General features: G+C 41.5%; 5 protein-coding genes across 7 annotated transcripts in view; 2 read left to right on the top strand and 3 right to left on the bottom strand.

Annotated features, from left to right (window-relative positions):
* The first annotated feature begins 4,684 nt into the window (after positions 1 to 4,684).
* nkx2.5 (NK2 homeobox 5) lies at positions 4,685 to 6,154 on the top strand. 2 transcript variants are annotated; one of them, XM_068594265.1, is made up of 2 exons: positions 4,685 to 5,048; positions 5,544 to 6,154. In XM_068594265.1, exons 1-2 carry the CDS (start codon positions 4,685 to 4,687, stop codon positions 6,152 to 6,154), a joined length of 975 nt encoding a protein of 324 aa, XP_068450366.1. The 2 variants fall into 2 exon arrangements, with proteins under 2 accessions (XP_068450366.1, XP_068450358.1); XM_068594257.1 differs by having other exon boundaries at positions 4,685 to 5,098; positions 5,564 to 6,154.
* A 1,900-nt stretch (positions 6,155 to 8,054) lies between these two features.
* On the bottom strand, positions 8,055 to 11,625 carry bnip1a (BCL2 interacting protein 1a). The gene is made up of 6 exons (XM_068588950.1): positions 11,542 to 11,625; positions 10,475 to 10,567; positions 10,276 to 10,367; positions 9,950 to 10,054; positions 9,648 to 9,766; positions 8,055 to 9,351 (listed from the first exon to the last, which is right to left on the bottom strand). The coding sequence occupies exons 1-6, from the start codon at positions 11,620 to 11,622 to the stop codon at positions 9,155 to 9,157; spliced, it is 687 nt and encodes a 228-aa protein (XP_068445051.1). The 5' UTR covers positions 11,623 to 11,625; the 3' UTR covers positions 8,055 to 9,154.
* A 326-nt stretch (positions 11,626 to 11,951) lies between these two features.
* atp6v0e1 (ATPase H+ transporting V0 subunit e1) lies at positions 11,952 to 14,123 on the bottom strand. 2 transcript variants are annotated; one of them, XM_068589535.1, is made up of 4 exons: positions 13,933 to 14,123; positions 13,402 to 13,449; positions 12,468 to 12,582; positions 11,952 to 12,310 (listed from the first exon to the last, which is right to left on the bottom strand). In XM_068589535.1, the coding sequence occupies exons 1-3, from the start codon at positions 14,034 to 14,036 to the stop codon at positions 12,489 to 12,491; spliced, it is 246 nt and encodes an 81-aa protein (XP_068445636.1). In that variant the 5' UTR covers positions 14,037 to 14,123; the 3' UTR covers positions 11,952 to 12,310; positions 12,468 to 12,488. The 2 variants fall into 2 exon arrangements, with proteins under 2 accessions (XP_068445636.1, XP_068445626.1); XM_068589525.1 differs by having other exon boundaries at positions 11,952 to 12,307.
* A 2,447-nt stretch (positions 14,124 to 16,570) lies between these two features.
* rpl26 (ribosomal protein L26) lies at positions 16,571 to 18,999 on the bottom strand. Its single transcript, XM_068595878.1, has 4 exons — positions 18,945 to 18,999; positions 18,125 to 18,296; positions 17,896 to 18,036; positions 16,571 to 16,736 (listed from the first exon to the last, which is right to left on the bottom strand). The coding sequence occupies exons 2-4, from the start codon at positions 18,290 to 18,292 to the stop codon at positions 16,608 to 16,610; spliced, it is 438 nt and encodes a 145-aa protein (XP_068451979.1). The 5' UTR covers positions 18,293 to 18,296; positions 18,945 to 18,999; the 3' UTR covers positions 16,571 to 16,607.
* An 812-nt stretch (positions 19,000 to 19,811) lies between these two features.
* Positions 19,812 to 23,463, top strand: part of ppp2r2ba (protein phosphatase 2, regulatory subunit B, beta a) — a 38,138-nt gene continuing 34,486 nt past the window's right edge. The window contains exon 1 of the mRNA XM_068584213.1: positions 19,812 to 20,135. Coding sequence (XP_068440314.1) covers positions 20,057 to 20,135 — 79 coding nt within the window. The 5' untranslated portion in view covers positions 19,812 to 20,056. The remainder of the gene's footprint in view (positions 20,136 to 23,463) is intronic.

Below are 23,463 nucleotides of genomic sequence, written 5' to 3'. Positions count from 1 at the left end.
GATCAGCGGATGCTTAAGTCACGCAATAAATGACACAGCGGACTGACCCCGGAGCCATCTTTGCCACAGCAGAACCTCCGCCACGATCATTAGTATGATAAAGAATCCACATTGCCACCATAAACAGCATATGGGTAATGGATTAATGAAGCCAAAATGTGGGTGTGTTCTTTCAATGGCCACATGGTGGTGGTGTAACTCATGAGGGAGTGGTGGAGAAGACACAGGGCCAAGGGGCCAAAGATTTAACTCATCGGGTGGCAAACCACATCTGTCAGCGCTAAATTTGAGTCCGATCATGACATTTGCACCACAGTTACTAATATTATATGAAATATCCAGGGTGGTGGAGAGACAGCGTCAGACTGCAGCTGTCAAGGCCTCACCTTGGACTGAAAGCACATTGGACAGGATCAACCGTTAACGGACATGTAAGGGATTAAGGAGGCATACTGGGGAAAACAATATATAATTATCTCTTGACCAACAGGTGGTGATATGGGTTTACAACAGATCGTGTTTTCAGGCCTGCTGGGTCACGTAAGGGTTGTCTGGTGTTCGGATGTGACCATAAAGGGAATTGGCCGGAGCTAAAGGTTTATGTTTAATTTGAAGGGAGTGGATTTCAGGTCGAGTCAGTATTTATGTTGTGTTATGTTGAGTTTAACTTGTAATTTGTAATATTGTTAAGATACAGGTCAGGCTGGAGCTGCTTGCAATACAGCAAATATGACATATGACAAGAAACAAAGATCCTAAAATAGATCTAAAATCCCATTATGCAATTTCTAATTATATTTAGCATATATTCATATTTGCTTTCAGAGATTGGTGCATTTTAACATAGTTCCCTTTTGGATATGATCAGTCTGAATCATTGTGTTGGTCCACAGGTTTGCATATTATACTCTTTATGTGAAATTGATGGATTTTTGTTGAACTGTGGGATGCCCTTATAACAATCTTACTTGTTTGTATTTTTTAGGATTTAATGTTGGATTCAGCAAAACCAGTATAGTACAAAGATTGGTGTTCTGTTTGTCTACCTGAACTATAAAAGTGTTAACATTTTACTAAAAATGTTAAATAAAATTGAAAAAAGTGTCTAATGTTAATTGATCCGTTGCCCTTTTTTTTTTTTTTTTTAAAGGAAAGCAATAAATGTCCAGTGTTCTTTAAAAAAAAAATCGGCATCTCCTTTATTTCTTCCACACAGAGAAATTATATTTTCTCTGATTGTTTCTAATTATTTCCTCATCAGACGCACCCGCCAGACTAATGTTGTATCCAAAAGAATCAAGCACAACAATGCTTTCAGTGGTTTAGAGATTTTACAGATTTCCACATCTCAGATCTTGTAACTTCATACGAACCGGGGTGTGTTGTAAGATCTTCAAACAGGTCCTTCTGGCTGCCCGCAGCTCCAGATTAAAGGCATCGGGCTTTTACTTTTCAGGCCTCCAGACTTTGGAAGAGCTCGTCTGGTCAGGTGAGCTCATTGTGTGTCCTCGTTTGAATTCTTCAAAACTCACTTTCTCTTTCTGAGTTTGTGAAGTTAAAAAGTTCTGTTGGATTTCACTTCATTCAAATGGTATCGACATTATTTCACTGCCGTATGGATGAACATGTTTTTTTTTATTGTGTGTGTTAATTTATATACATTAGCATGACACAAAAACATGTATGTTTATAGATTTGCATGCCCTTGTGAATAATGTGTATCTGTTTATTTTTATATATCTATATGTGAAGCTTTACATATATTTGTTTAAACATATTTTTGGCTTCTTAATGCTTTTATTGTTGAGTTATTTTTTAGTTATTAGTCATGGATTTTGTTTCTTTTACTGTTCTCAACAGTGTATCAGGGGTTGAAAGTGATTACGTATTCTCCGCCCAGAGCCTCCTCATGGTGGGAATCGTTGGGTCTCTTAATGTTATCATATGATAATATAGTATTGTTCTGTTATAATATGGTGAAATAAAGTTACAAAAGTAATTGAACTATGTATTTTAACAATTCCTGAGACTCTCTTCACAGTTTAAGGGACATGTTGGATTGTTTTTCTCATCTCTGACAGTTTGTGTTTACTTGCAATGTAAGATTACATATGTATTACAATATTAGTAACCTCATAAAATATGAGGTGAAACTTTAAAACCGTTGAGCCAATAGAACAAGTTACTACTACAAGGCCAAGTGAAGGGCCTAAAACATTAACAAACAACATAAAACACAATGATACATCCACAATTCAATCATCTTTCAATGTGAACTGAAATATTTCACAATTTATATTTGTACTTCTTCATAGAAAACGTTTTGAAAACATGGATTGCATGGAGCTATACTTTTAGATTGGCCTCTGCAAATCCACTGACATTGTGAAAAGGTAATGGCCAACCAGTTTTTGGGAGAGAAAGTGTAAAACCTTTGCTATGTGTCACTCTTAAACGGATTAACCCCTAATGTGCCTGGTGCCTCCAAATCTAAATCTAAATCACCAAAAGGCCTCCAGCAGAGAGAGAGAGAGAGAGAGAGAGAGAGAGAGAGAGAGAGAGAGAGAGAGAGAGAGAGAGAGAGAGAGAGAGAGAGGCCGCTTTAAAGAGGCGTTTTGAGCCACCGGGAAGGTTTAGGCAAACATTTTAATTTGGGTAAAACACACACACACACACACACACACAGGCACGCACGCGCTCACACACACGCGCCCGTACACGCACACGCGGAGTGGCTCCGACCCTCAAAATACCCACACGCTCGTGCAGCGGAAGTTTTTAAGCAACCTTATCTGAAGCTTTATCTGAGCTGGAGATGTGCTGCAGAAAGACAGGTCAAAGGGGAGCGCGGGGCTGCTGCGGGACGGAGCATTAGGGATATGAAACACATGCCAGACCTGTCATGTTCAATTTACAGTTGACTGAATAGTTACCTCTCCGCTGGCACCGGGGACGTGTTTAATTTGGGGGGTGATTTATCATTCCAGAGGTTTCATCTTTTGAATTTCTCGCGACAATTAATGATAGAACACAATGAAACTGTGCAGTCGAAGCGCGCAAAGCAGTGGGAATCAATCACGATGAACACATTTCCCTCATGTCTTTTCCCCCCTTCCACCCCTCCCCCTTGCGTTTACTTTATTTCGCCAATTATTACAGCAAGAGCCCGGCCAGTGTTGACTCTCGCTGCGCCTGAGAAAGATTGCACAGCCATTCATCAGCTCTCAAGGCGCACAAATAGTCTTTAAAACTATAAACACCACCGCTAGGTCGGAGACAGGGGGACCCATTTACCCCGTGGCTGTGCTAAACGCTGTAGATAAAACAAACGATAATACTGTCTGTCTCCTGTGACCGTCTCCACAGGCATTAATAGCAGGTTTAGTGCCAACCGTGCGGGGGGAAACACGTGTAGCTATGCGTCATTACGCACAGTTGTCTCCATTTTACTGCTCGCCGGCCAAATGAGTTGTACTTTCTCATTTCTGATTCATACTTTACTGATTGCACATTCGACGACATCTCATTTAACTCGTAAGAATGCACGAATGCAGTGTTTTGTGCATTGAAATTAACAGCTGATCGCTTCGAATGGAACAAAAAAAAAATCTGTGAAATGTGCTAATTCCTAAAGCAATCAAGTTGCGCTCGGTTCGGAACGTGGGTGTCACATATGACACATTTAGGGCCTGCAGCGTGGGTGGGAGTGTGTGTGTGTGTGTGCAGGTTTGTTGTCGTCTGTTATCACGTGCTGATAAGGCAGACAGTGGCTCCAGCATCTCTCGGAGGCAGACAGCAGAGTGTGTCGCTCCTGGTTTCAGGTTCCGTGTTGAGGGACCCACAACCTGTTGTCTGCTCCCCTCTTTCTTGACGCTCGTCTGCTCCGTTTCCTGTCGGATGAGGGACGTGGCCAACACCCCCAAACGCACGCACGCGCATGCACGATCAGGCTTATCAGACGCATTATGCCCTTTTATAATTCCTCCCAGTGACCTAAATGATGCACGGGTGACTCATTGGCCACTACTACAGGTCGTTGATGTTCACACAGTTGGATAAATCATTTCTCTTGGTACTTGAAAGTGTGTGTAAACATCTGTCCAGACGCTGGGCTTGTAGAAGGTTCTGTAAACGCGTTTGGATTGTGCGTAATGACTGAGAAACCCGGAAGATATTCATCTCAAAAGTGACTTTAGTTTCACTCAATTTGAAAAGTTTTGAAACCAAGTAAACAATGCATTGGATTATTTCCACCAAGATCAAGCAAATGACGGATTCAGCAAATGCTTCCAACACGTTAATTTGCTGTGGACAGAGAATAATCTGGACTGGGTTGGTGTGGTGTGGTGTGGTAAATGCGCAGTGATTGAACATGAATATGTACCAGGCATCACTTTACGTCACGAAATGGGAGTGCCAGTGGCTCCTTACGGAGGGTCCCACTGGCTCCCCCCCTCCCTCCGTCCCCGCGTCACCGGGAGGAGAGGGAGGCCAAGAAAAAAAAGTTTGGAGACGGAGTTGACATTCAAAATGCACACTTCACCCAGGATCAGTCTTCTATGCCAAACTAATACTTAAATCTAGTAAATATTGCCAGGAAGGAGAGGGAGTTTGTTGACGTCTTCTTTGTTACGTCCATATGACAGGTTAATAGTTTTTTTTTTTTTTTTTACACTTCTTGGCAATGTTTCCCAGCCCCAGCAGCACGTCCACTCCCTTCTCTGTAAAGGATATATTAAACCTGGAGCAGAGTCATGACGTTACGGTGTCTTCTCTGGACTTTTCTTCTCGTATGGACTGCTGCACCGTGCCGACCTCTTCCTCCTCCTCCTCCTCCTCCTCCTGCATGCTGGCCCGCCTGAAGCAGGAGCCTCTCCGCGACATGTCGTCTGCCGCCGCCTCGCTGTTTGGAGAAGACCTCCACGAGTCCAGAGTCGGCAGAGGCAATGCACTGAACTTTGCCACTGCCATTTATGGGAAACCCCTCATGGAGATGGATATCGTTAAGGATGGGGAATCCGACGCGTTCGAGACGAAAAGCGGAAAAGGTGAGCTGAGGAGGACAACATTTTATTTTGCAGGCCTGTGCAAAAATGAGGCCCGCAGGCTCGTGCTCTTTGATTTGTGCCGTGCGCATCAGATGCTCCAAACGCAACTCCACTAAAGCAATACGCATTCATACAGGAGACACTCTTGCATAATATAATACAAGTTTTGAAGAAGGATTGTATTACATTTAAACAAAGTTGAGTTCATGATTATCATTTTATTGTAGGCCTGCTAGATTATGTTTTTCCTCAAAGCACACTGAATGCATCATGGGCGGCCAAGGGAATTGAATTACTAACATTGGTAGAATTGGAACAAATTAACCAGATTAGGCGAAGAAATATGATACAAAATATGATCCTACTATTATTATTATTATTGGTGTATTGTAGGCCTAATGGTGAAAATAAATCTCCGTCCAGCCCCTTTGTTAAGTGACTTTATCATATATATGAATACATTTGTCATCCTTTCTTTCTGTCTGGTGTGATCAGAGTTCAGTCCCCGGACCGAGCCCCTGGAGGGCATGAAGCCCGACGACCCAGACCGGGCCAAGCCCCGGAGGCGCCGGAAGCCGCGTGTCCTCTTTTCGCAGGCGCAGGTGTACGAGCTGGAGCGCCGCTTCAAGCAGCAGAGGTACCTGTCCGCCCCAGAGAGAGACCACCTAGCCGGGGCGCTGAAACTCACGCCGACCCAGGTGAAGATCTGGTTCCAGAACAGGAGGTACAAGTGCAAGCGGCAGAGGCAGGACCAGAGCCTGGAGATGGTGTCGCTGCCGCCGCCCAGGCGGGTGTCGGTGCCGGTGCTGGTGCGCGATGGGAAGCCTTGCCTGGCGGCAGATACAGCCACCTACAACCCCTCCTACAGCATGGGTCACATCGGCCATTTCTCTTATAACAACTATCCAGCTTTCAGTAACTACACCGGCGCCGGCTGCAACACAAACTATGCTTGTAATTACCCCGCAGCCACGATGCAGACGATGCAGGGATCCCCCAGCAACGGGAACTACATGAACTTTGGGGTCGGGGACCTGAATAATGTCCAGAACACATTCTCCTCCAGTAATGGGGTGTCTTCGTTACATGGCATTAGGACATGGTAAACTATGACATACGTGTGTTCCCTACTCAGTTGGACGGGGTTATTTTATGACTGCATGCCTTTATGACTTGTTTGCGGAGTTTGTGTAACTTCTCTTATATTTAATTATATACTTTTGGTATTTGTTTTGTTTTCAGCACATTTCTTTTTTGTCTGAACAAGCTACATTTTTATTTATTTCAATGATATTAGCACACAAAAAAATGTTGGCAAAAAAAGTTTGTATGTCAGTAAATGTCAAAACCAAAAAAATATATTGATTTTCATTTTATTAATATTTTTTTTTCTTCACACCATGCCTACATATTTTACCTCTTAAAGTCAGACAGTATTTGCAGTGTATGGTGAACAATTCAACAAATTGTAAATTATGACAAACATTATTAATTATACAGGGCTATTATTGTTACTAATATTGTTTGTTAATATTTCTGATATGCAACTATTTAATTAGACTGCTTAAAGTTGTTAAGCATAATATTTGCAACTGACTTTTAATCCCTAAATCCTACAAACATATACAATACAGGTATATAATATGTGAACTATGTCACATAATGGTTGAACTGGACCATAAAATCTGTCGGCCCTCGTGTGTTTTGTGTCTGGTTAAAATGTTGAAGTGGCTATTAGGAAGCTTCCTTCAATATGCTTCAACAAGGTTAAAAGGTTGTAAAAAGTTTACACTTTTAACAACCCGCTGTCAGACACGCGTACACTCCACACGCGTGTTTAAGTTGCTGAGACAGATGGCTGTGAGTCATGACCTTGACCTGCATTAAATGTTATTAAGACAAATTCTGCAAAGGAAATGCTGTTTTTGATTCAGTGAAACAAACGTTTTGATTTCCCTTTACTGTATTTTGTGGACAAGTATTTTATATACAATTTCTGTACTTGTAAATATGACAAATTTCATGTGTTACCTGATTCAAGTTACCTGATTACTTTTGGACAATATACTTGAATATTAAAGACTCCTGTTTTAAAAAATAAAAATCTGTCTTGTATTTGAGAATTGATGAGTTAAGTTCCACAGGGGCTCACATTGAGAATGTACAGATATAATATATATATATAACAGTCAGATAAATAACAGAACAACTTCAGCCGTAGAAGTGACTCCATGAATGCGGAGCTGGAGAGATTCTGTCTGCTTCTTTGTGGCATCAGTGTGGTGCAGTTTACGCTCCCCTGACACTTGTCCAGATACAAACCCAAACACTTGATTGACACTATCACAGTGCTAAATGCAAGAATAGTCCAATTTGCTTGACAGAGAGCCAGAGGCCTGGTCTAAGTGCAGCTATATGAACACGCCCGCTCTGCCCAACTGCCACCACTTTACACGAGGAAGAGACGCTTAGGAATCTCTCGGGTCTCTCCACACACGCTCAGTTGTGCCATCTCATTTTTTTTTTTAAAAACACACGTCTCGACAAAACATATCCGACATCAAGCCAGAAGACTTTATGTTTATTGATGATCGATACACGACGTCGACATGTATCAAACAGAATGCCGATGCCAGGCAATTGCAGGGAGGGTAGCAAGGTCATGTAGCTCCTCTGGCCACCCACTCCTCCGAGGTGTTGAAAAGGCAACGTCAGATAACGGCACCACACAAACCTAAAAATATCCCCCCTCACCCTCCACCCACACTGGAAAGGGAGAGGGAAACGGGTCGGAATAATCTGCTTTTCCGGGTCTTATCTGAAGAAAGGCAGGGATGCATGCTGCTCTATCTCTGCCAGTGTGATGAACACGGCTGCTTTTCTGAGCTTTTTCTGCTCCGCTGCAGACCAGAGCCAAGCGGACACGGCCGGAGATGGAGGAAGGTGTATACCCGTTTTTTGATTCCCCCCCCCCCCCCCCCCCACCCTCCCACCCCGCCTCTTTTCTTTTTTTGTTGTATAAAATAATGAGTGCAGTGAACATACACAGGAAACAAAACACTGTTCTGATTCTCCAGCGGGTGAAGCACCCAACAAGAGACTGCAGTTGGGCTTCTATTCAAAGTTAAAAGCCATTTAAATATGACTTTTCACAATGAAACAGTGATTTTACAATACATCATTTTCACAATTAAACATAGTGCTTGTACAATGTGCATCATTTTCACCATTAATTCATGATATCAGGTGTTAGTCAGCAATATATGAAGGCCACTGTTTCTATGTCCTAATTTGTCCCACTATGTACGTCCTTAATATTGTGAGATTTAACAGTAGAGTTGATTTAATAAAAAGTATTTTATACTACGATAGCATTGCTTCAATGACATGCAGGCCAATGAAGGTTTGTTGAACTGAAATGAATAGTGGAACTAGTTTTGTGATCATCAGATTCCACTGAAGTTTTGTTTACATTATTTATTATTAATTCTTTGAATGAGATGAGTTTTACTGCATTCAGCATATTATCTACACCCATGAATACATCTGAAGTAAGGGGAGAGAATATTTTAGGAGTCCGAGAATTAATTTCAGTAAACTCGAGTGCTGTTTTATATATACACACGCTCACACACACAGACACACACACTAATAAAAACAAAACCGTACTGGATATCTTCCACAGGAATGTAAGTAAAATAAATGATCATTATGGGTCGTCCATCTCTCATTATTGATTTCATTAAAAGATTAAAAGCAATGCACAGCATCACTGTCAAAACTAAGATTAATGTCTGACACATTTTGTGTCACCAACACGTACGTTTGCTTTTCCACGAAAACAAATGATTCCCCTTTGTATGTTGAACCAAAATAAAACACTGCACGGAACTACAGGTTTATCTTCACCCTTTGTAGACAATATTTCACCCTCGGCAGCGTCAAAGTTCAGCAGAGTGAGCAGTCCACATTCCAGCGGACAGACACTGGTGTGTGTAATGCGTGTGTAATATGACACGCAGCAGTCGGGGTTGTTTAAATCATTTGCGCTGACCATGGAAAGTACAGCATGTTGCAATGGGGAGCTCCTTGGAAAGGCACCTGGTCTATAGGAAGGGGAACAGCCGCTTCTTTAGGATGTAGAGAACTGTGGCAAGGAAGAGGGCGAGCGCCAGGAAGATGAGCAGTTTATCAGTGAGCTCTCTGCGGTTGTACTTGGTGATGAGTTTCCTCCCGAGCTTGATGGTCCCCGTCATGGTCTTAAACTCCTCGTTGGTCTCTTGGATTGTCCTTGAAGAGGTTGCTGCAAAAGAAGAGATACACAATTAATATGAACGGACAGATATTTTAGATGATGTGCATTCACACAAAATCTGTCAATCTAAAGTTGGTGGCCATGAAGTTTTTACCCCGACCAATACGTATCCAAGACACAGCAGCAGCTTCCCCTTTAATACCTTTTATATCTGAAGCAAACAAGTTCAATTAAATAAGCACATTTTAAGTAAATAAATACCCATGGTATAAAAATAAGATAATAAGGGATTTTTCCAACACATTGTAAACACACTCTTTCCATCAGGCGTTTCCTTCACCGACCTAGTGACGTCATGGTCTCCTCGCTCTGCTGAACTTGCTGCGCCATCATCCGGCTGATGCTCATGAGATTCTCTGTAATGTCACTGGAGGTCTGGGCCAGGTCCTCCTTGGTCATCTTCCTGAGAATAACATAGAAGATACAACCATGAAAGTCCTGGAACTAAATTCATGTCTCCTATTTTTAAAAAAAAGGGATTAGAAGGATGTAAAAAAATAAATTGTGTAGAGAATTTAGTTTGTCGTTCTAAGACATTAAGCTGATCCTCGTCTCATTTAAGAGTAAGTAGCACGCATCAGCTCACCTCTGCCTCACACCACTATCTGCTCTATTAAGAAGTGCCTGCTTTTCCATGTTGTCTATGGACAGTTTGCTGGCCATGTTGGCTTTCCTCCAACCTGTCTGGTTACTGAAAAAAAGACATACATATGAAAAAAAAGTATACATATTCATAAAGAAATAATACATATTCATATTTTCATTAAGTAGACATTAAAGAAGTTTAAGCAGGGAATTTGCACAGGCTTCTACCACACCAATCTGGCAGCATTGTACAATCAGAAATGTGACAACAGCTTTATATGTATACAAGTCATGAGGTGGCAAAACATTTGAATGTATAGACATTACCTCAGCATCTGTTTTCTGTGTCCCTCTACCTGACTGATCAGAGCTTGCTTGTCTGACTCTTTGTCCTGCTCCATAGCTATCTGCTCAAAATCCTGTCAGTGGCACAAACCATTTCGCCGCCATTGATTATCATACAGACCATAATGGGGCTGTGTCATGTTTGCAGAGACATTCAAAAAAGAGTGATTCTGTTTCTTACCTGAATCCGCAACCTGAGATTGTGGAAACTCTTTTTCAAATCTGCGTTCAATTCTGTCAGCTTGCTTTGAGGGCCCGTGCTCCCAGTGATGTCCTGGTGAGACATCAAAACAAGGGTGAGACCGACGCGTGTCTTCTATGTTTTATTGTCACTGTAAGGTGAAGCTAGTGGTATCAACATGTTGCACTTATTTAAAACGGCAAAGTCAGCGACAATGAACTATTGGGACAAAACAAGAGGTGCATCATTCTGTTATAAGTGGGAATAAGCTGTCAAAATGCTATACTAAATGTGATCATAAAATAAAGCATCTCTCGCCCTGCAACGATCATTTGCATTATTGATTGATTGCAATTTCCCACAGTCCAAAGAGGCCTTCAGAGTCCCCCACCCAGTTAAAAAAACAAAAGGTTTCAGATGTAAAACGATATCAAGAGAAAGGGGGGATTTCAGAGATTCTGTTAATATTTGGAATTACTTTCAACCATTAACTGATGATCAAAATGTGTCTTTTAATGGTCTCCAAGTGACTAACGTTGAGCGACTAAGTGGTAAAAGACAAGAAAATAAACAGTGGAAACTAAAATAGTTGTATTACAAATACACTAAATAAAACTCAATACATATTGTTGTTAATTAGTGGGGGAAAAAAGGCGAATCAAACTTGATAAATTATAGTCTAACGTAAAGCACTGGAAATGTGTTAAAATGTGAGTGACTTCTCACTGACAGGACGAGATAACGTCCTCTTTAATAATTAATTTACGACACCGGTAACTGTCCGTCTTGTTTCCTCTTCCTTTACGGCAGCTTTGATTTCCCACACAATTACCTTATCGGTGAGGACATTAGGCACATTTAAGAGATACGTCAGAGCCCGTTTGCTCTGCAGATAGCGGCATGCTCTTGTCCACAGAGCGGCTCGAGCTCCCGGTTCACCGGCTGCAGCCCGGAGCCGATAGCAATAAAGGCTACCGGACAACAGCACGGTTCCGTTGCATGACAAGCGCAAAGACCAGCGTGTCTCCACGTGGCGCCAAGTTATCTTACCAAATACATACTCGCACCTGGATAAGAGCTTTAATTTCCAAGTCATATTTGAGTATTTCTTGTTCACATATTCGGAGGTGGACGTCTGAGGACGCCATGTTGCCAACGTACTCGCCTCAAACTACGGAGAGCAGGAAGCCCGTTTTGAACGTCGACTGTGGCCTTTGCCCATACAAACTATTACACTTTGTGATAGACGAGACTGAAGAACACAAACAATCATATTCTCTATATGAAACAAATAATTAAATGTATTTCATATAAAGTCTGGAATCATTTATTTAAGTGTGTAAATAACGTTGAACAGCTTAATAACAACATAGGATGACATAACTGAGTAGGACAATTAAGTTATAACAGTTTACAACATAAAAGGTGAGCTCATACAATAAACACAATACAATAACAAAAAGGTATGGACCAGTGGTGTTGATTAGTAGTTTATTAATAGCAACTACTTAATGCATTACATCCATCACTGACATTGAGAGTGAAGGAGACAAAACTAGATCATATCAAAACACACATCCATTCATAACATCAGCAATAAACAGGATATACATAATATATAAACCGAACGACAACATTTAGATAATTTAAATTAAAGCACATTCAGTGAGATCTCTCATACGTCCTTTGGGAAACATTTTGTACAAGGCACCAGTGTCACTCAGTAATCACACGGGGGTCTGAGTTTAAGGCGATTCAGAAGGAATGATCTCTGCGTGAAATAAGAAGAAACATCTCTTGGTATGCAGCCATGTCAGGTCCTGTACCTCCCTCCTGCTGGCAGAAATTACAATAAACACAGTTTTAGAAGAACAAAACAACAATCATACATTATCGATAGGCGACATGTAAGTGCAGTCTCTATGAGCTGGATAAAAAGGTACAACATTCAATTTAGGTTCAATAATTTCCTCTTTCACAGGGAGAAGTTTACCTGCATGGTCAGAAGAGTGGATTACTGCCAGTGATAGTTCAGGTACCAGATGGTGTCAGTGGACAGACTGGGTCCAAAAAGTGGGTTCAGCTGGGCCAGAATTGCTATCAACCAACTGATGGACAGAGAGAATATTAAGATCACGCATGGCAATAGAAAACGACCGTGCAATAAAACTATGCAATTAAAAACACATTGTTTGAAGCTCAGTTATATGGATAATTTCTTATTCTCCCAAAAAATTATAACAAATAAATAAAATGTAGGCCCACAGTTTTAACATCAAACTGGGGATATTGGGGACAATAACTTCCCTTGACTCCACTATTTTGTCATTACGCTGCTCTTTTGCCCATCTGACATGTAACATGACACTGTAGACACACTTGTTGCACCTAATTGTGAATATAAATAAATTATCACAAGACAGAACTACATGGATTCATTACAGTACTACCTGTAATGACAAGCTTTATTTTATTATGACAGTAGTGTACACACATTCATTTGGCGTAAAGGAGGAGAAACAATTGTCTCCATAGTGTCAGCTATTGTAATATTTGCTGTCCATTAATAATGTTGCAATGCAAACCAATATTATGTTAGAAAACAGGTAACATCTTCAACAGTCCAAAATTATTTAATAAGACAGAAAAAAAACAAGTTTCTAAAATTTATAAAGTTTGCCATTTTTGCTTATCAAATTACTTAAATGATTCATGTTAATTGATGTCCAAATACATGTCAATCAATTGTATGTCAATGGATTAATCATCAATATATATTATTTACTCTAGATTCCTACTGGCTCTCTGTTATGTTTGATTAAATATGGTATTGGTGAATATGTGTATGACAAAAGTTAAAACGAGAAACACCACAACATGATGCTATTAAATAAATCCTGGTACATTTCCAGGACTATACTACTTACAACAGGTAGCAGCACACTGCAGTCAACACCAGCATTGTGACGATCACTCTGTTGGAGCAGGAGAAACATGTAAACGTGATCAACATTAATAATATCTATAAATGGGTTTAAAATGCACCACAGACTGTTAACTTATAGCTTGATCTCGTGACGCGAGTGACACAGGGAAATAAGGGAAGTTTCCCTCTGCATATTTTCCAGAGATGTAGTTTATTATGCACATTGGTATTTTGATATATGGGAATAGACGATTTAGCTACGTTAGATGTGTATCAGCCAGATGGCAATAAGATTAATTAAAGAAGGGGTGTCGAGTCAGTTCCAGTTAGCTGGTCACTTACTTTTACTTTCTCGTGACTTAAGTTTGCCCACAAGGTTTACATGTCGTACATTCATCAAGTAAAGTTGAGAAATCGAATATAAGTTTCGCTACTTTGTAAGCAGTGCGGCTACTTTGTATTCGATGAAAGTCACGAGACCACGTCGCAAACAAACTTTCCGTCGGAGGCTAAAGGGAAGCTAACCGCTCACCCTCGGTTGGGTCCCTTGGGGATGAACCAGGGCACCACTCCTCCGACGATGCCCCAGAACAGGGTCACCACGGACATGGCGATCACGAAGCCGACGTCCGCCATGGTGGGGCTTTCCTTAAAACCGAGAACACGTCAGGAGCACAAACTTTAGACGACTTCAGTAACACTCCAGCTGCCAGACAGGATCCACAGTGCGACGGAGCGGCGGGTCACATGACCATTAAGCAGAAAGGAGGAAGTCAGGCGAGTCATTCCGCGTGAACTATCTAGACAGGGACACATCTGGTTAAAGATGCATCAGGGACCATTTAAAACATTTTCTCTGTAGGTCAGCGAAGTATTTAATTAATTCTTACATTCAAAAGTTAAGAGAAATTAGTAAATTAGCTTGTACAATGTTAACATTTTTTTTTCTTGAGTGAAGCGAAACTAACTGCTTGACAAATGCTTGACTTCGACTGTCAGCATCATTCTTTGGTAAAATATGTCGCTGAGACGTTTTACTCAGAGATGTCTGTCACATAGTACTTTATGTCTGAGTTCCTAGAAGTTGGGCCCGTTCGGCCTGTGGTAAAACAGCGCCACCTGTCGTTCATTTTATTCAATTACAAAGTGATTAGTACCACACACGCAACTGGCCGCTGCTGATAAGTGTTGCAAAAGACGAATTACGAAACTTTTAATAGAACCTTGAGCCTGAAATGGTGTTTGTGAGGAGACACCGAATATTATTAGAGAAAACATTTCAACTAATAAATATCAATGTGAATTTATAACTATTTTTTTATGCATCGCACGTTTATTGACACTGAATGATTAAATATAAACATTTGAACATATGTTATTAAATATGTGTTCATTTGTATACAATCCCACAACAGAAAGCAGATAATTGGATAACACCAGGTTAACAATTCAGGCCTCTTCATTCCCTCTAACGATATGCAAAAGGTAACTGTTGAGTTTTGTAAATGTAAGAAGATGTTAGATATCAATATGCAGTATTTTAATCAGTCCAACGTTTTAGTTAAACAAATAATAACATTTATATTGATGTAGCTAATTTTACAATTAAATATTAACTCAAACCCGGGTCAAGCAATGACCCTCTTTTAGCTACTTAGTTCTGAAATACATACATATAAAGTACATGAACATGCTCATTGCATGTTTAACCTTTATTTCCTTTATAAAATCACAAAACCAAAAGACTTATAATGGTATTATTCTCCTGATTTGAGGAATTTAGAGCACAGTAAGCACAGTTTTGTCTTAATTAAACATGAAGTGACTGTGAAGAAGCTTGAATTCTAAAAACTAAAAAAAGATTGTATGAAACTGTATAGATGTATGTTTGATTTAAGGTCACATTTGAGCTCCAATTGTATTTTTTAATCATAATCTGAAATGTGAGAACAGCAGTAATATATTGGAGATGTAACTGGATGAATGAAAAAATAAATATAGGTTTAATCAGGCGCTAGGGAAGAAGAATGTAAAGGTGTAATGTGTGCAGCCGGCAATGGCTAAAAACATTTTATCTACACCTTTATTAATATGCAAGAGCTTTTATGAAATGGTGCTTACAACAATAATGCGACAGGTTACTCACGCTGGACTTTGAACCTCATAATTATGACTTTCCTTGGGAATATTTGTATTATCACAGCTATATTTTCATCTTGTTTTTTTCTTTTACTGGCAAAAATGGACTTCCTGCTGGAAAATGCTGTCAGACACATACAAAAGTTTTATAAATCTATGAACGGTTTATGAACAAACCCTTGTGTAAAAACATTCAGAATATAGATAGAAATTAAGCTTAAGGGCTTTGAGTTTCTAAGTGCTACTTAAGTGGACATTTCTGGCTTAATGCCTGAGAAAAAAAACAGCCTTTAAATATATGTACTATAAAATTACATACATTTAGATTTAAGTTGGATATGCAAATCAGGTATTATAGAAATTTGTAGATCGCTAAGAAATATAATAAAATGAACACACGAAATGTGTATTTGGAAAGTTTATATTCCACTAACCTGAACAAAGACCGATTAGTAAAGAAGCAAAATAGCCCAAAATTGATCAGAGCACAATAAGCCTGTTTTAGCTAATGTGCTGATACTCATTTAGTTCGCGACCATAAAAAAATACGAGCACGTTGGCGACATATTTATGAACCCACCAGGAGCATTTCAACTAAGAGGCTCATTTCAGTGAAATGGAATTGCTATGCAAATGTCACACCTGGGCCTTCGTATCATCTAGCCAGCTGAGTTTTGACATCTTTACACCTCGAACAGAAGAGCACAATTTATCAGCTTTCATATTCGATTCTCTGTAGAGCAAACTCCTGCCAGCATTGTATTAATGAATAAAAAGAGCTTCCTGCACCTGTGGCTAATGCAACATTTATTTGAGCACTGATTGAGAAGCAGTGCACTAGTGTTTTATTTGTGGGCTAAAAACAGACCTTACATAATGATCAAATTTTCTATAACAATATTAGTGTAAAAAAAGTACCAAAACAACAAGGTTTGCACATTATACATTTATATTTAACCGGCAATCATATTGGCACCATGCAAAGACAACCTTCCCTCCTCCACAACTAAGACATGACAGACAAAGTATGATCCATTTACACATTTTATTGATAGCAAAAGATCATTTTCACTCCTGCATCTTCTCAATGGTTTCCTCCTTGTATTTGCCCTTCTCCTTTCCATCGGCGCGAGACTTGGCCTTGCGCTCCAGGATCTTCTTGCGGTCCTTGTCCAGCTTTAGCCTGGTGATGACCACCTGCAAAGGATAAAAAGAAAAGGTTAGTGAACAAGTCAAGAATGCCTCTTTGGCAGCAATAGTCATGGAGAAAGACAAAAAAAATTGCAGAAACTTATAACTACTTTATACATTAAAGTTACACCCACAAAATATTATTTGACTAGACATCAGGAGGCATTCTGGAGTCTGTAAAGCAGACACTTGCAAGCCATACAACCACTACAAATACACAACTCTTAAGGCACAACCTGGGCTTCAAAGCAGCAGCAGTTACAAAGGTCTGAAATGTTGAATAGTTTTTGGGCTTCAAGTATCTGCACATGGGGTGCATGAACACTACTAATATGTTTATTTAGGTCACAGCATTGCACATGGCTGTCAATGGAGTTACTGACTAATATAAAGTTCTCCAAATTACTGTTAAATAACCATATTCTCTGCAGATGTCAAGATGCAACAACCCAAAAAAAAGTGCTGGCATCATCACCAGCTATGGCTGAATCACAATGAATTTTGTCAAAATATTATGCCTATTTTATCTTTTTAACTGGATTTTACAGAAGATAGTCATCATCATAGAAGGAAAAGTCTGGATTTAAATAAGCAGACCTGAGACAATCACCAGGATTAAACAGAGGCAATAGGAGAGAACCAAGATGGAAGCTAAGCTAACCCAACTAGGACCGAAGACTACTACAATCCAATCTGATCCTGGCTAATGTCCGTTAGCAGGAAAATTCAGGCTAACTCAGGCATATGAGGTTGGCGACATTGGCTGTCAAAAAATGGTGAAATCAAATGCGGTCCTGCAGTTTTTTGTCCAATCGTGACAACACAACAATATTTCTGCCAGTCAACCTGTATTGCACAGTGCTTGTAAGAGCAGCCATACAACTTTTGAAGCAAACTTCTATTACTTCCAGGAACAATAAATTAATGTAGGATACAATCATCAGGGAAATAAATCGTGCAACAGTTTTACGCAACACACATTTTTTACTTCACACAACGAGATGCCAAATGACAACAGACAACTTAGAAGTGTAAATCAGCTAAATAGGTTGAGATTCCATCAACTTTCTCTCTTAAAACCTAGTCTTGAACGACATTTTACACACTTGTCTTGCTCCCCTGAGGGCGACACTCCAATCTGAGGATCTAGACAACTGTGTCTCACCTTGCTCGAGTGGATGCCGACATGGACTGTGGTTCCGTTGGCCTTCTCTCTCTGCACACGCTCGATGTAGATGACGTACTTTTTCCTGTAGACCTGGACCACTTTGCCAATCTGCTGGCCTTTGTAGTGTCCACGGACAACCTGTTGGAAAACAACACCATCAAGTCAAGCATGTGCAGCTTACTCTTTCAGGACAATGAGGAGCTTTCAACATTTTAAACTACAATACCTGGACTTCGTCATCTTTGCGGATGGGCATGGACCTCACATTGTACTTTTGGCGGAGCTCCTTGGACAGGGGAGAGGACATGATCTTCCTCCTGATGTGTGAGGGGGCATTGAAGTGCCTCTTGCGGTTCTTGCGGCGGGAGGAGGTGACAAATGGATTGAGCTTCATGATGCTGTGAACAAACAAGACACGGGTTATTATTAAACAGTTGAGCACTACAGTTACAGGATAGACACCATGCAGTTGTTGACAAGTCACTCAAACTGCTGAAAACGTGGCTCCTGCAAGCACAAGGACCACGTAGATGCTCATCTCGAAATAGTACCAACGTTTGAGTATCACCGTAATGCATTGTACTACACAAACACCGAAGCTACTCAGCGGGCTGGCTCGGTCATGTCTTCAAGCGGTGTGCTAAACTAGCAAAAAGGATGCTACTTGGGTTAGCACAATACAACCGACGGACTGGAGCGGACGCGTTTTATGTGTCTATAGTATTTCGATACCAAAACTGAGCGAGTTGCGAACTAAACAGAATAAACATGAATCGTAAAGTAGCCGAGTGACAGTCGCCAACACCGAGAAACGAGCGCCTTCACTAGCCGGAGCCGACATGCGGATACTGCGGATACCGAGCAGGACGAGCAAGTAGCGAGAGGTTTTAACACGCCATCTATCATCAACATGGGTTTAATAGTGGCCGTCGTGTAATGGTGACAGTGTTCAAGAGGTGTTTAGACGTTTATATGGATACTCAGCGACACCAACAAGAGGATGGATGGCGATAAAGTTAGTGAAATAACCTGCCAAGATTTCTTACCCTGCCGTTCGTTCCTCTAAGGCCGGCGGAAAAGAGAGTCACAAAGTACTTCCGCCGGCCTTAGTTCACACTCAAGTCTCGCGAGATCCATTCAAAATGGGAATTAAAATACACACGTCTCGCAGTAAAAAAAAACAAAAAAAAAACACGAGCACTTACATTTTATCATTAGTATTTCAACAATGTTCCGTGTAGTGATGAAAGTTGAATTCGAGGTAAGATTTTAAATCTTTTTTTTATTTTTTACATTTTGATAACGACAAAACGTTTTTATGGTTGTGCATTATCACCGTAAGTTAACGTTTAACGCATTCATTTTGCGAGTCCCAATTTTAAACATATTTAAACTAGTTTTATGACTGTTTTATATTCATATTTTTGCATCATTATAACTATAGTTTGCTGTCCATCCAGATGACCACAAGATGGCGCCAACACAATCAATCAATAATGTGGTCAGCTGGAAACAAGTTTTTTGTATGATTCATCAACTTCTGTCCTATGCTCATCACACACAGTAAACTACCATGTGCTTGCTTCTTTACTCTCTGCGGTTTGCACATTATTTAGAATATATAATGTACTCTATGAACACAAACATACCGGCACACCAGTGACACCAGACATCTGTAAACCAGGGAGGCTTTTATGAAAGATATATTTAATAATGAACAGTTCAGATTCACATGGGAACAACATACTCATGTTTTGTTTTACTCCAAAAAGATGACACGAGGTGTAGGGGGGTGTTTACACCGTCAGACCACACATACATTGACCTCCCTTCGGAGAGGACAGAGACGACCCCCTGCCCTGATCGCACTCCAACAACTATCTTCACGGAGTGGACTGCCGACACGGAAGCGTGAGGTGCGCTGACATTGTGCGCTGTTTGCTCCCCGAGCGGCGCGCAGTTTCACCGGAGCCTGCCTGCCTGCCTGCGCTGCCTGCGAAAAGTGATGCTGTCATAGCCCCCTGCGCCGCGGACAGAGAGCCTCTTTCCCCTCCCGCACCGCCCCGGTTCTTCTCTGGCTTGCTGTCGCGGCGGCAGTGCGGATGTGGAGCCCAGCAACGCAACGCTCTTCACCCGTCGGCAAGCATCGGAAAAGAAGATGAAATGTTTTTCCCGTTATCTCCCGTACCTCTTCCGCCCTCCGAGCACCATCCTGTCCTCCACTTGCCACACCGAAGGTAGGGTGGGACGCCGAGGGGGCTGCCACGGGCTGTGAGTTAATGCTTACTTTCAGCGTGTGACATGAATGTGTTTCGGCTGCTCCTCTGTCCCTGACACGCACAGCGGCCAATGGCCTTTTGCATGTGTGTTGTCAGAAGTTAGATTGTCCAGCTGTGCCGCTGCTAACCCACTGCAGGTGTGTGTGTGTGAGCGTGTCACACTGCATGAAGTTGTTGGGGCCGTTCTCAAATGTATAGCTGTGAGAAAAGAAAGATGCAAATGAATGAGAGGATCTGTGTGATTGTGTGTCCTTGTGGGTGCAAATATACTCTTTTTGCTTTCCTGAGAGACACACGCCGACGTCATGATGCCAGGAGAGACATTCAGTTTGTGTTGGAGTTGCATGACAAGTATCACCCTTTCACACTTTGCTACCAACTCGCATTGGCAAAATGGGCAATAAGGCCTTTTAGAATCAGACTAAATTTATCTGAAATCTCCCTCAGTTCAGAGGGTGGGATTTCCTCAAAATGGAAAAAAAAAGCCTCATGCCAACACCCAGTTCACAGTCATTGTGCTGAAAATGTACACGCGTTGAAATGTTGAATTGAACACACCGACGTCATGACAGCAATAAATTGGTTCACAAGCGCTGGTCCATTCATCCTTCTGATTGTGCTGTCAGGCTGGGCGGCCCAAGAGGGTCTGACTGTTTGTGTAACCAGCCATTTACTAGGTCATAATGTGGAGACTGAGCCACTGCATTATTTAGCTTTGCATGGTCGCCCTCCTTCCTGTGCAAGCTCTGCCCTCAGCCCCCTGGCACAGGAAGGAAGACAGTGTACAGTAAAGTATGTGGTGGCCACAGTCTGGGCCCTTCACAGCCTGTAGAGCTGACCTATATACTGTACATGTATATATTTAGGAGGAAGACATGGAAGTCCTTCGCTGCACTCACTCATTTCCACTATCCTTCTGAGCAATTTTCGATTGATTAGCCATTTGAAATATGATTCAATTGCTTTTGATTTGTAGGGATTTAGGCCTCAGGGGTTAAGAGGGAACGATTATTTATTGATACAATATTGAATACAGTGTACAAAAAGATAACATAAACTTGACACAAAAGTTGGAATTACAACAACGGAAGAAAAAACACATTCTAACCGACACTATGAAAATGAAAGATTGTATTTACATGAGTTCATTCTGTGTGTCATCTTGAGGACCTTTTGGGGTTGTGTTCTAAAGAAGAAAAGACACACTAACGGAATAACACACTTTGAGATTCAGCCAACAAAGTGTAAAACATGACTATGTGCTCAAAACCACTGTTCTTGAAGTAAAAGTGTAGCACATTAAAGAAAGTGTTTGTTTTCGAGTTAAATGTGACAAATTGTCACGATGACATGTTGCAATCATCATAACAAAACAAAGGATCCTCCTAAAGTAGCTTCTAACTTCAGCGTTATCTCCATGACAACTGAGTCCACTGAAAAAGAAAGTGAGATGTGGTTGAACGTTTTGGAAAATGGAAGTAAGCGCAGCTTGCGTTAAGACTTTTTATTGTTGTTAAAGTATGCTCAAGCAATACGTTGTTCATGTTGTTGATGTTGCTTCCCACGTTAACAGCTGCTTGTGCTTTGGTGAAAATTGAACGATGACCACACTTGTTTACATACACTGCCCAAAAGATTCTTGGCCGTGTCAAATGTTGAGATATGATCGTCGAAGTCATATGGGTGAGGTCAACAAACACAATCTTCCTCCGGCTCTCATCGCTCTCTCTCAGACGCTCTTTTTCCTCCTGCCTGAGATAAGGGAGTGGTATAATAGAGGAAGTGATAGATCAGTAAACATGGCGCTGCAATGCTCCACCACAGTGTGATGCATGCGCCCGGGTCGCTCTCTGTGTGGAGAAATGTGAAACGGTTGAACTTAGGACGCGAGTGAGAGACGATGAATCTCACGTGCTGGCGGCCAGCAGGGTGAGATGACACGGCAGATGACCTTGGACATATGATGTGCAAAAATAACGGAGGCCATCTCATACAGTTAAAGAAATACAGAAAAGCAGAAGCCCGTCAATGGCTTCAACGTGTGTTTGCGTTGCTCGGCAGGTCAGTGTTTGTTGACGCCCGTGTTGACGCTTCTTCCTGCCTCGACCTTGTTACCGTGCTTCGCCCTTCCGGAGGACCCCCTGGTCCTTGAGGAGGCTTCTCCGTGCCCCGCTGTGGCCCTTGTTTTTCCTCTCAAGCGGCCCCCCTCCTCTCTTCAACATTTCCCAGCATTCATGTCCGGCCCAGCTGAGCCGAAATCACCCCGGGGAGGATGAGTATGCAGTTACCATGTTTGCAGAAAATACATTATATAAGCCCTGTGCCAGACCATATTGTCTTTGTGTGTGCATGCGGGTGTGTGTATGTGGGTGTGTGTGTGTGTGTGTGTGTGTGTGTGTGTGTTCTCTTTGTTTATCTGGACCATTGTTGAGAGCAGTGTGCCAGCATCAGTCAGATTCACCTGGGTCCAGTCTCTGAGGGACACACAGACATTTTTTTTTACTGTGTGTGTGTGTGTGTGTTAGGGCGGGGGGGGTTGGGTCCCGTTGTGATGTTTTTATGTATTCCTTTCGGCTCTTTTCCCCCCATTTCACATCGATCTGTCAGTTCTGGTGTGATGGATTAAGTCTTAAAGGTTTCTGATGGGAGGGGTGTTGTATGTGTGTGTCTCCTTTCTGCTGTCAGGGAAAAAAATATGCGTCCCCAACTGACACCTCTCCACATCTTACACTGCCATCAATCAACGCAGCCAGTCCTGCCTCAGATTCCCCGTCTTCCTCCTTTCTGTTCCTGAGTCTGAGGGCAACTTTGTGATACATTATTTGTTTGAATGTGTCAGGGAAAAACAGAACAGAGTCGTGAATATTTAAGATTAGATATGTTCCAAGAAAGTCTCTAAATAAGCGCTATAGTTGACAATTGTCTTGTGGTGTGTGTGTCTTTGCATTTTGCAGTTTTACCCGGCTATAATATTTATAAGAAGAGCAGCGAGCGCCTGAGGGGGACTTCTGTCGGCATTTAGTCAAAGCATGACATTGAGTTGAGGAATTCTGTGTGTGAGGAACACAGCATATGCTGGTGTGTATGTACGCCGTTATCATACATCCTGCTGTGTTGTTGTTATCCTGACAGACACCCACTTCACAGCTCAGAACACACTCCTTGTTGGCGTCGCGTTCCCGCATGCCGCCGGGGACAAACACCCTACATACACCCACCCATACTGTAAGACACCCTCACACTCGTACGCGGGACTGTTCTGTTTCAGCTTGGTCAGCTTTTCTTT

This window comes from Clinocottus analis, unplaced genomic scaffold, assembly GCF_023055335.1.
Source record: "Clinocottus analis isolate CAN_PGR_092001 unplaced genomic scaffold, fCliAna1.0.p SCAF_10, whole genome shotgun sequence".
In the NCBI taxonomy this organism is placed as follows: domain Eukaryota; kingdom Metazoa; phylum Chordata; class Actinopteri; order Perciformes; family Cottidae; genus Clinocottus; species Clinocottus analis.
The sequence above is the reverse complement of the archived record's forward strand: the minus strand, read 5'-3'. Positions and strand labels throughout refer to the sequence as shown.

Coding starts and splice junctions, on each gene's coding strand:
- nkx2.5 (XM_068594257.1), top strand. CDS start 4,685: ATGTTTCCCAGCCCCAGCAGCACGTCCACTCCCTTCTCTGTAAAGGAT. Junction 5,099..5,563: donor CAGGCCTGTGCAAAAATGAG/GCCCGCAGGCTC, acceptor CCCCGGACCGAG/CCCCTGGAGGGCATGAAGCC.
- bnip1a (XM_068588950.1), bottom strand. CDS start 11,622: ATGGCGTCCTCAGACGTCCACCTCCGAATATGTGAACAAGAAATACTC. Junction 10,568..11,541: donor AAATTAAAGCTCTTATCCAG/GTGCGAGTATGT, acceptor ATGTCTCACCAG/GACATCACTGGGAGCACGGG. Junction 9,352..9,647: donor GGAGACCATGACGTCACTAG/GTCGGTGAAGGA, acceptor CTTCTTTTGCAG/CAACCTCTTCAAGGACAATC.
- atp6v0e1 (XM_068589535.1), bottom strand. CDS start 14,036: ATGGCGGACGTCGGCTTCGTGATCGCCATGTCCGTGGTGACCCTGTTC. Junction 13,450..13,932: donor CCCAAGGGACCCAACCGAGG/GTGAGCGGTTAG, acceptor CTGCTCCAACAG/AGTGATCGTCACAATGCTGG. Junction 12,583..13,401: donor GCAGTGTGCTGCTACCTGTT/GTAAGTAGTATA, acceptor TCTGTCCATCAG/TTGGTTGATAGCAATTCTGG.
- rpl26 (XM_068595878.1), bottom strand. CDS start 18,292: ATGAAGCTCAATCCATTTGTCACCTCCTCCCGCCGCAAGAACCGCAAG. Junction 18,037..18,124: donor GCAAAGATGACGAAGTCCAG/GTATTGTAGTTT, acceptor GTTTTCCAACAG/GTTGTCCGTGGACACTACAA. Junction 16,737..17,895: donor TCGGCATCCACTCGAGCAAG/GTGAGACACAGT, acceptor TATCCTTTGCAG/GTGGTCATCACCAGGCTAAA.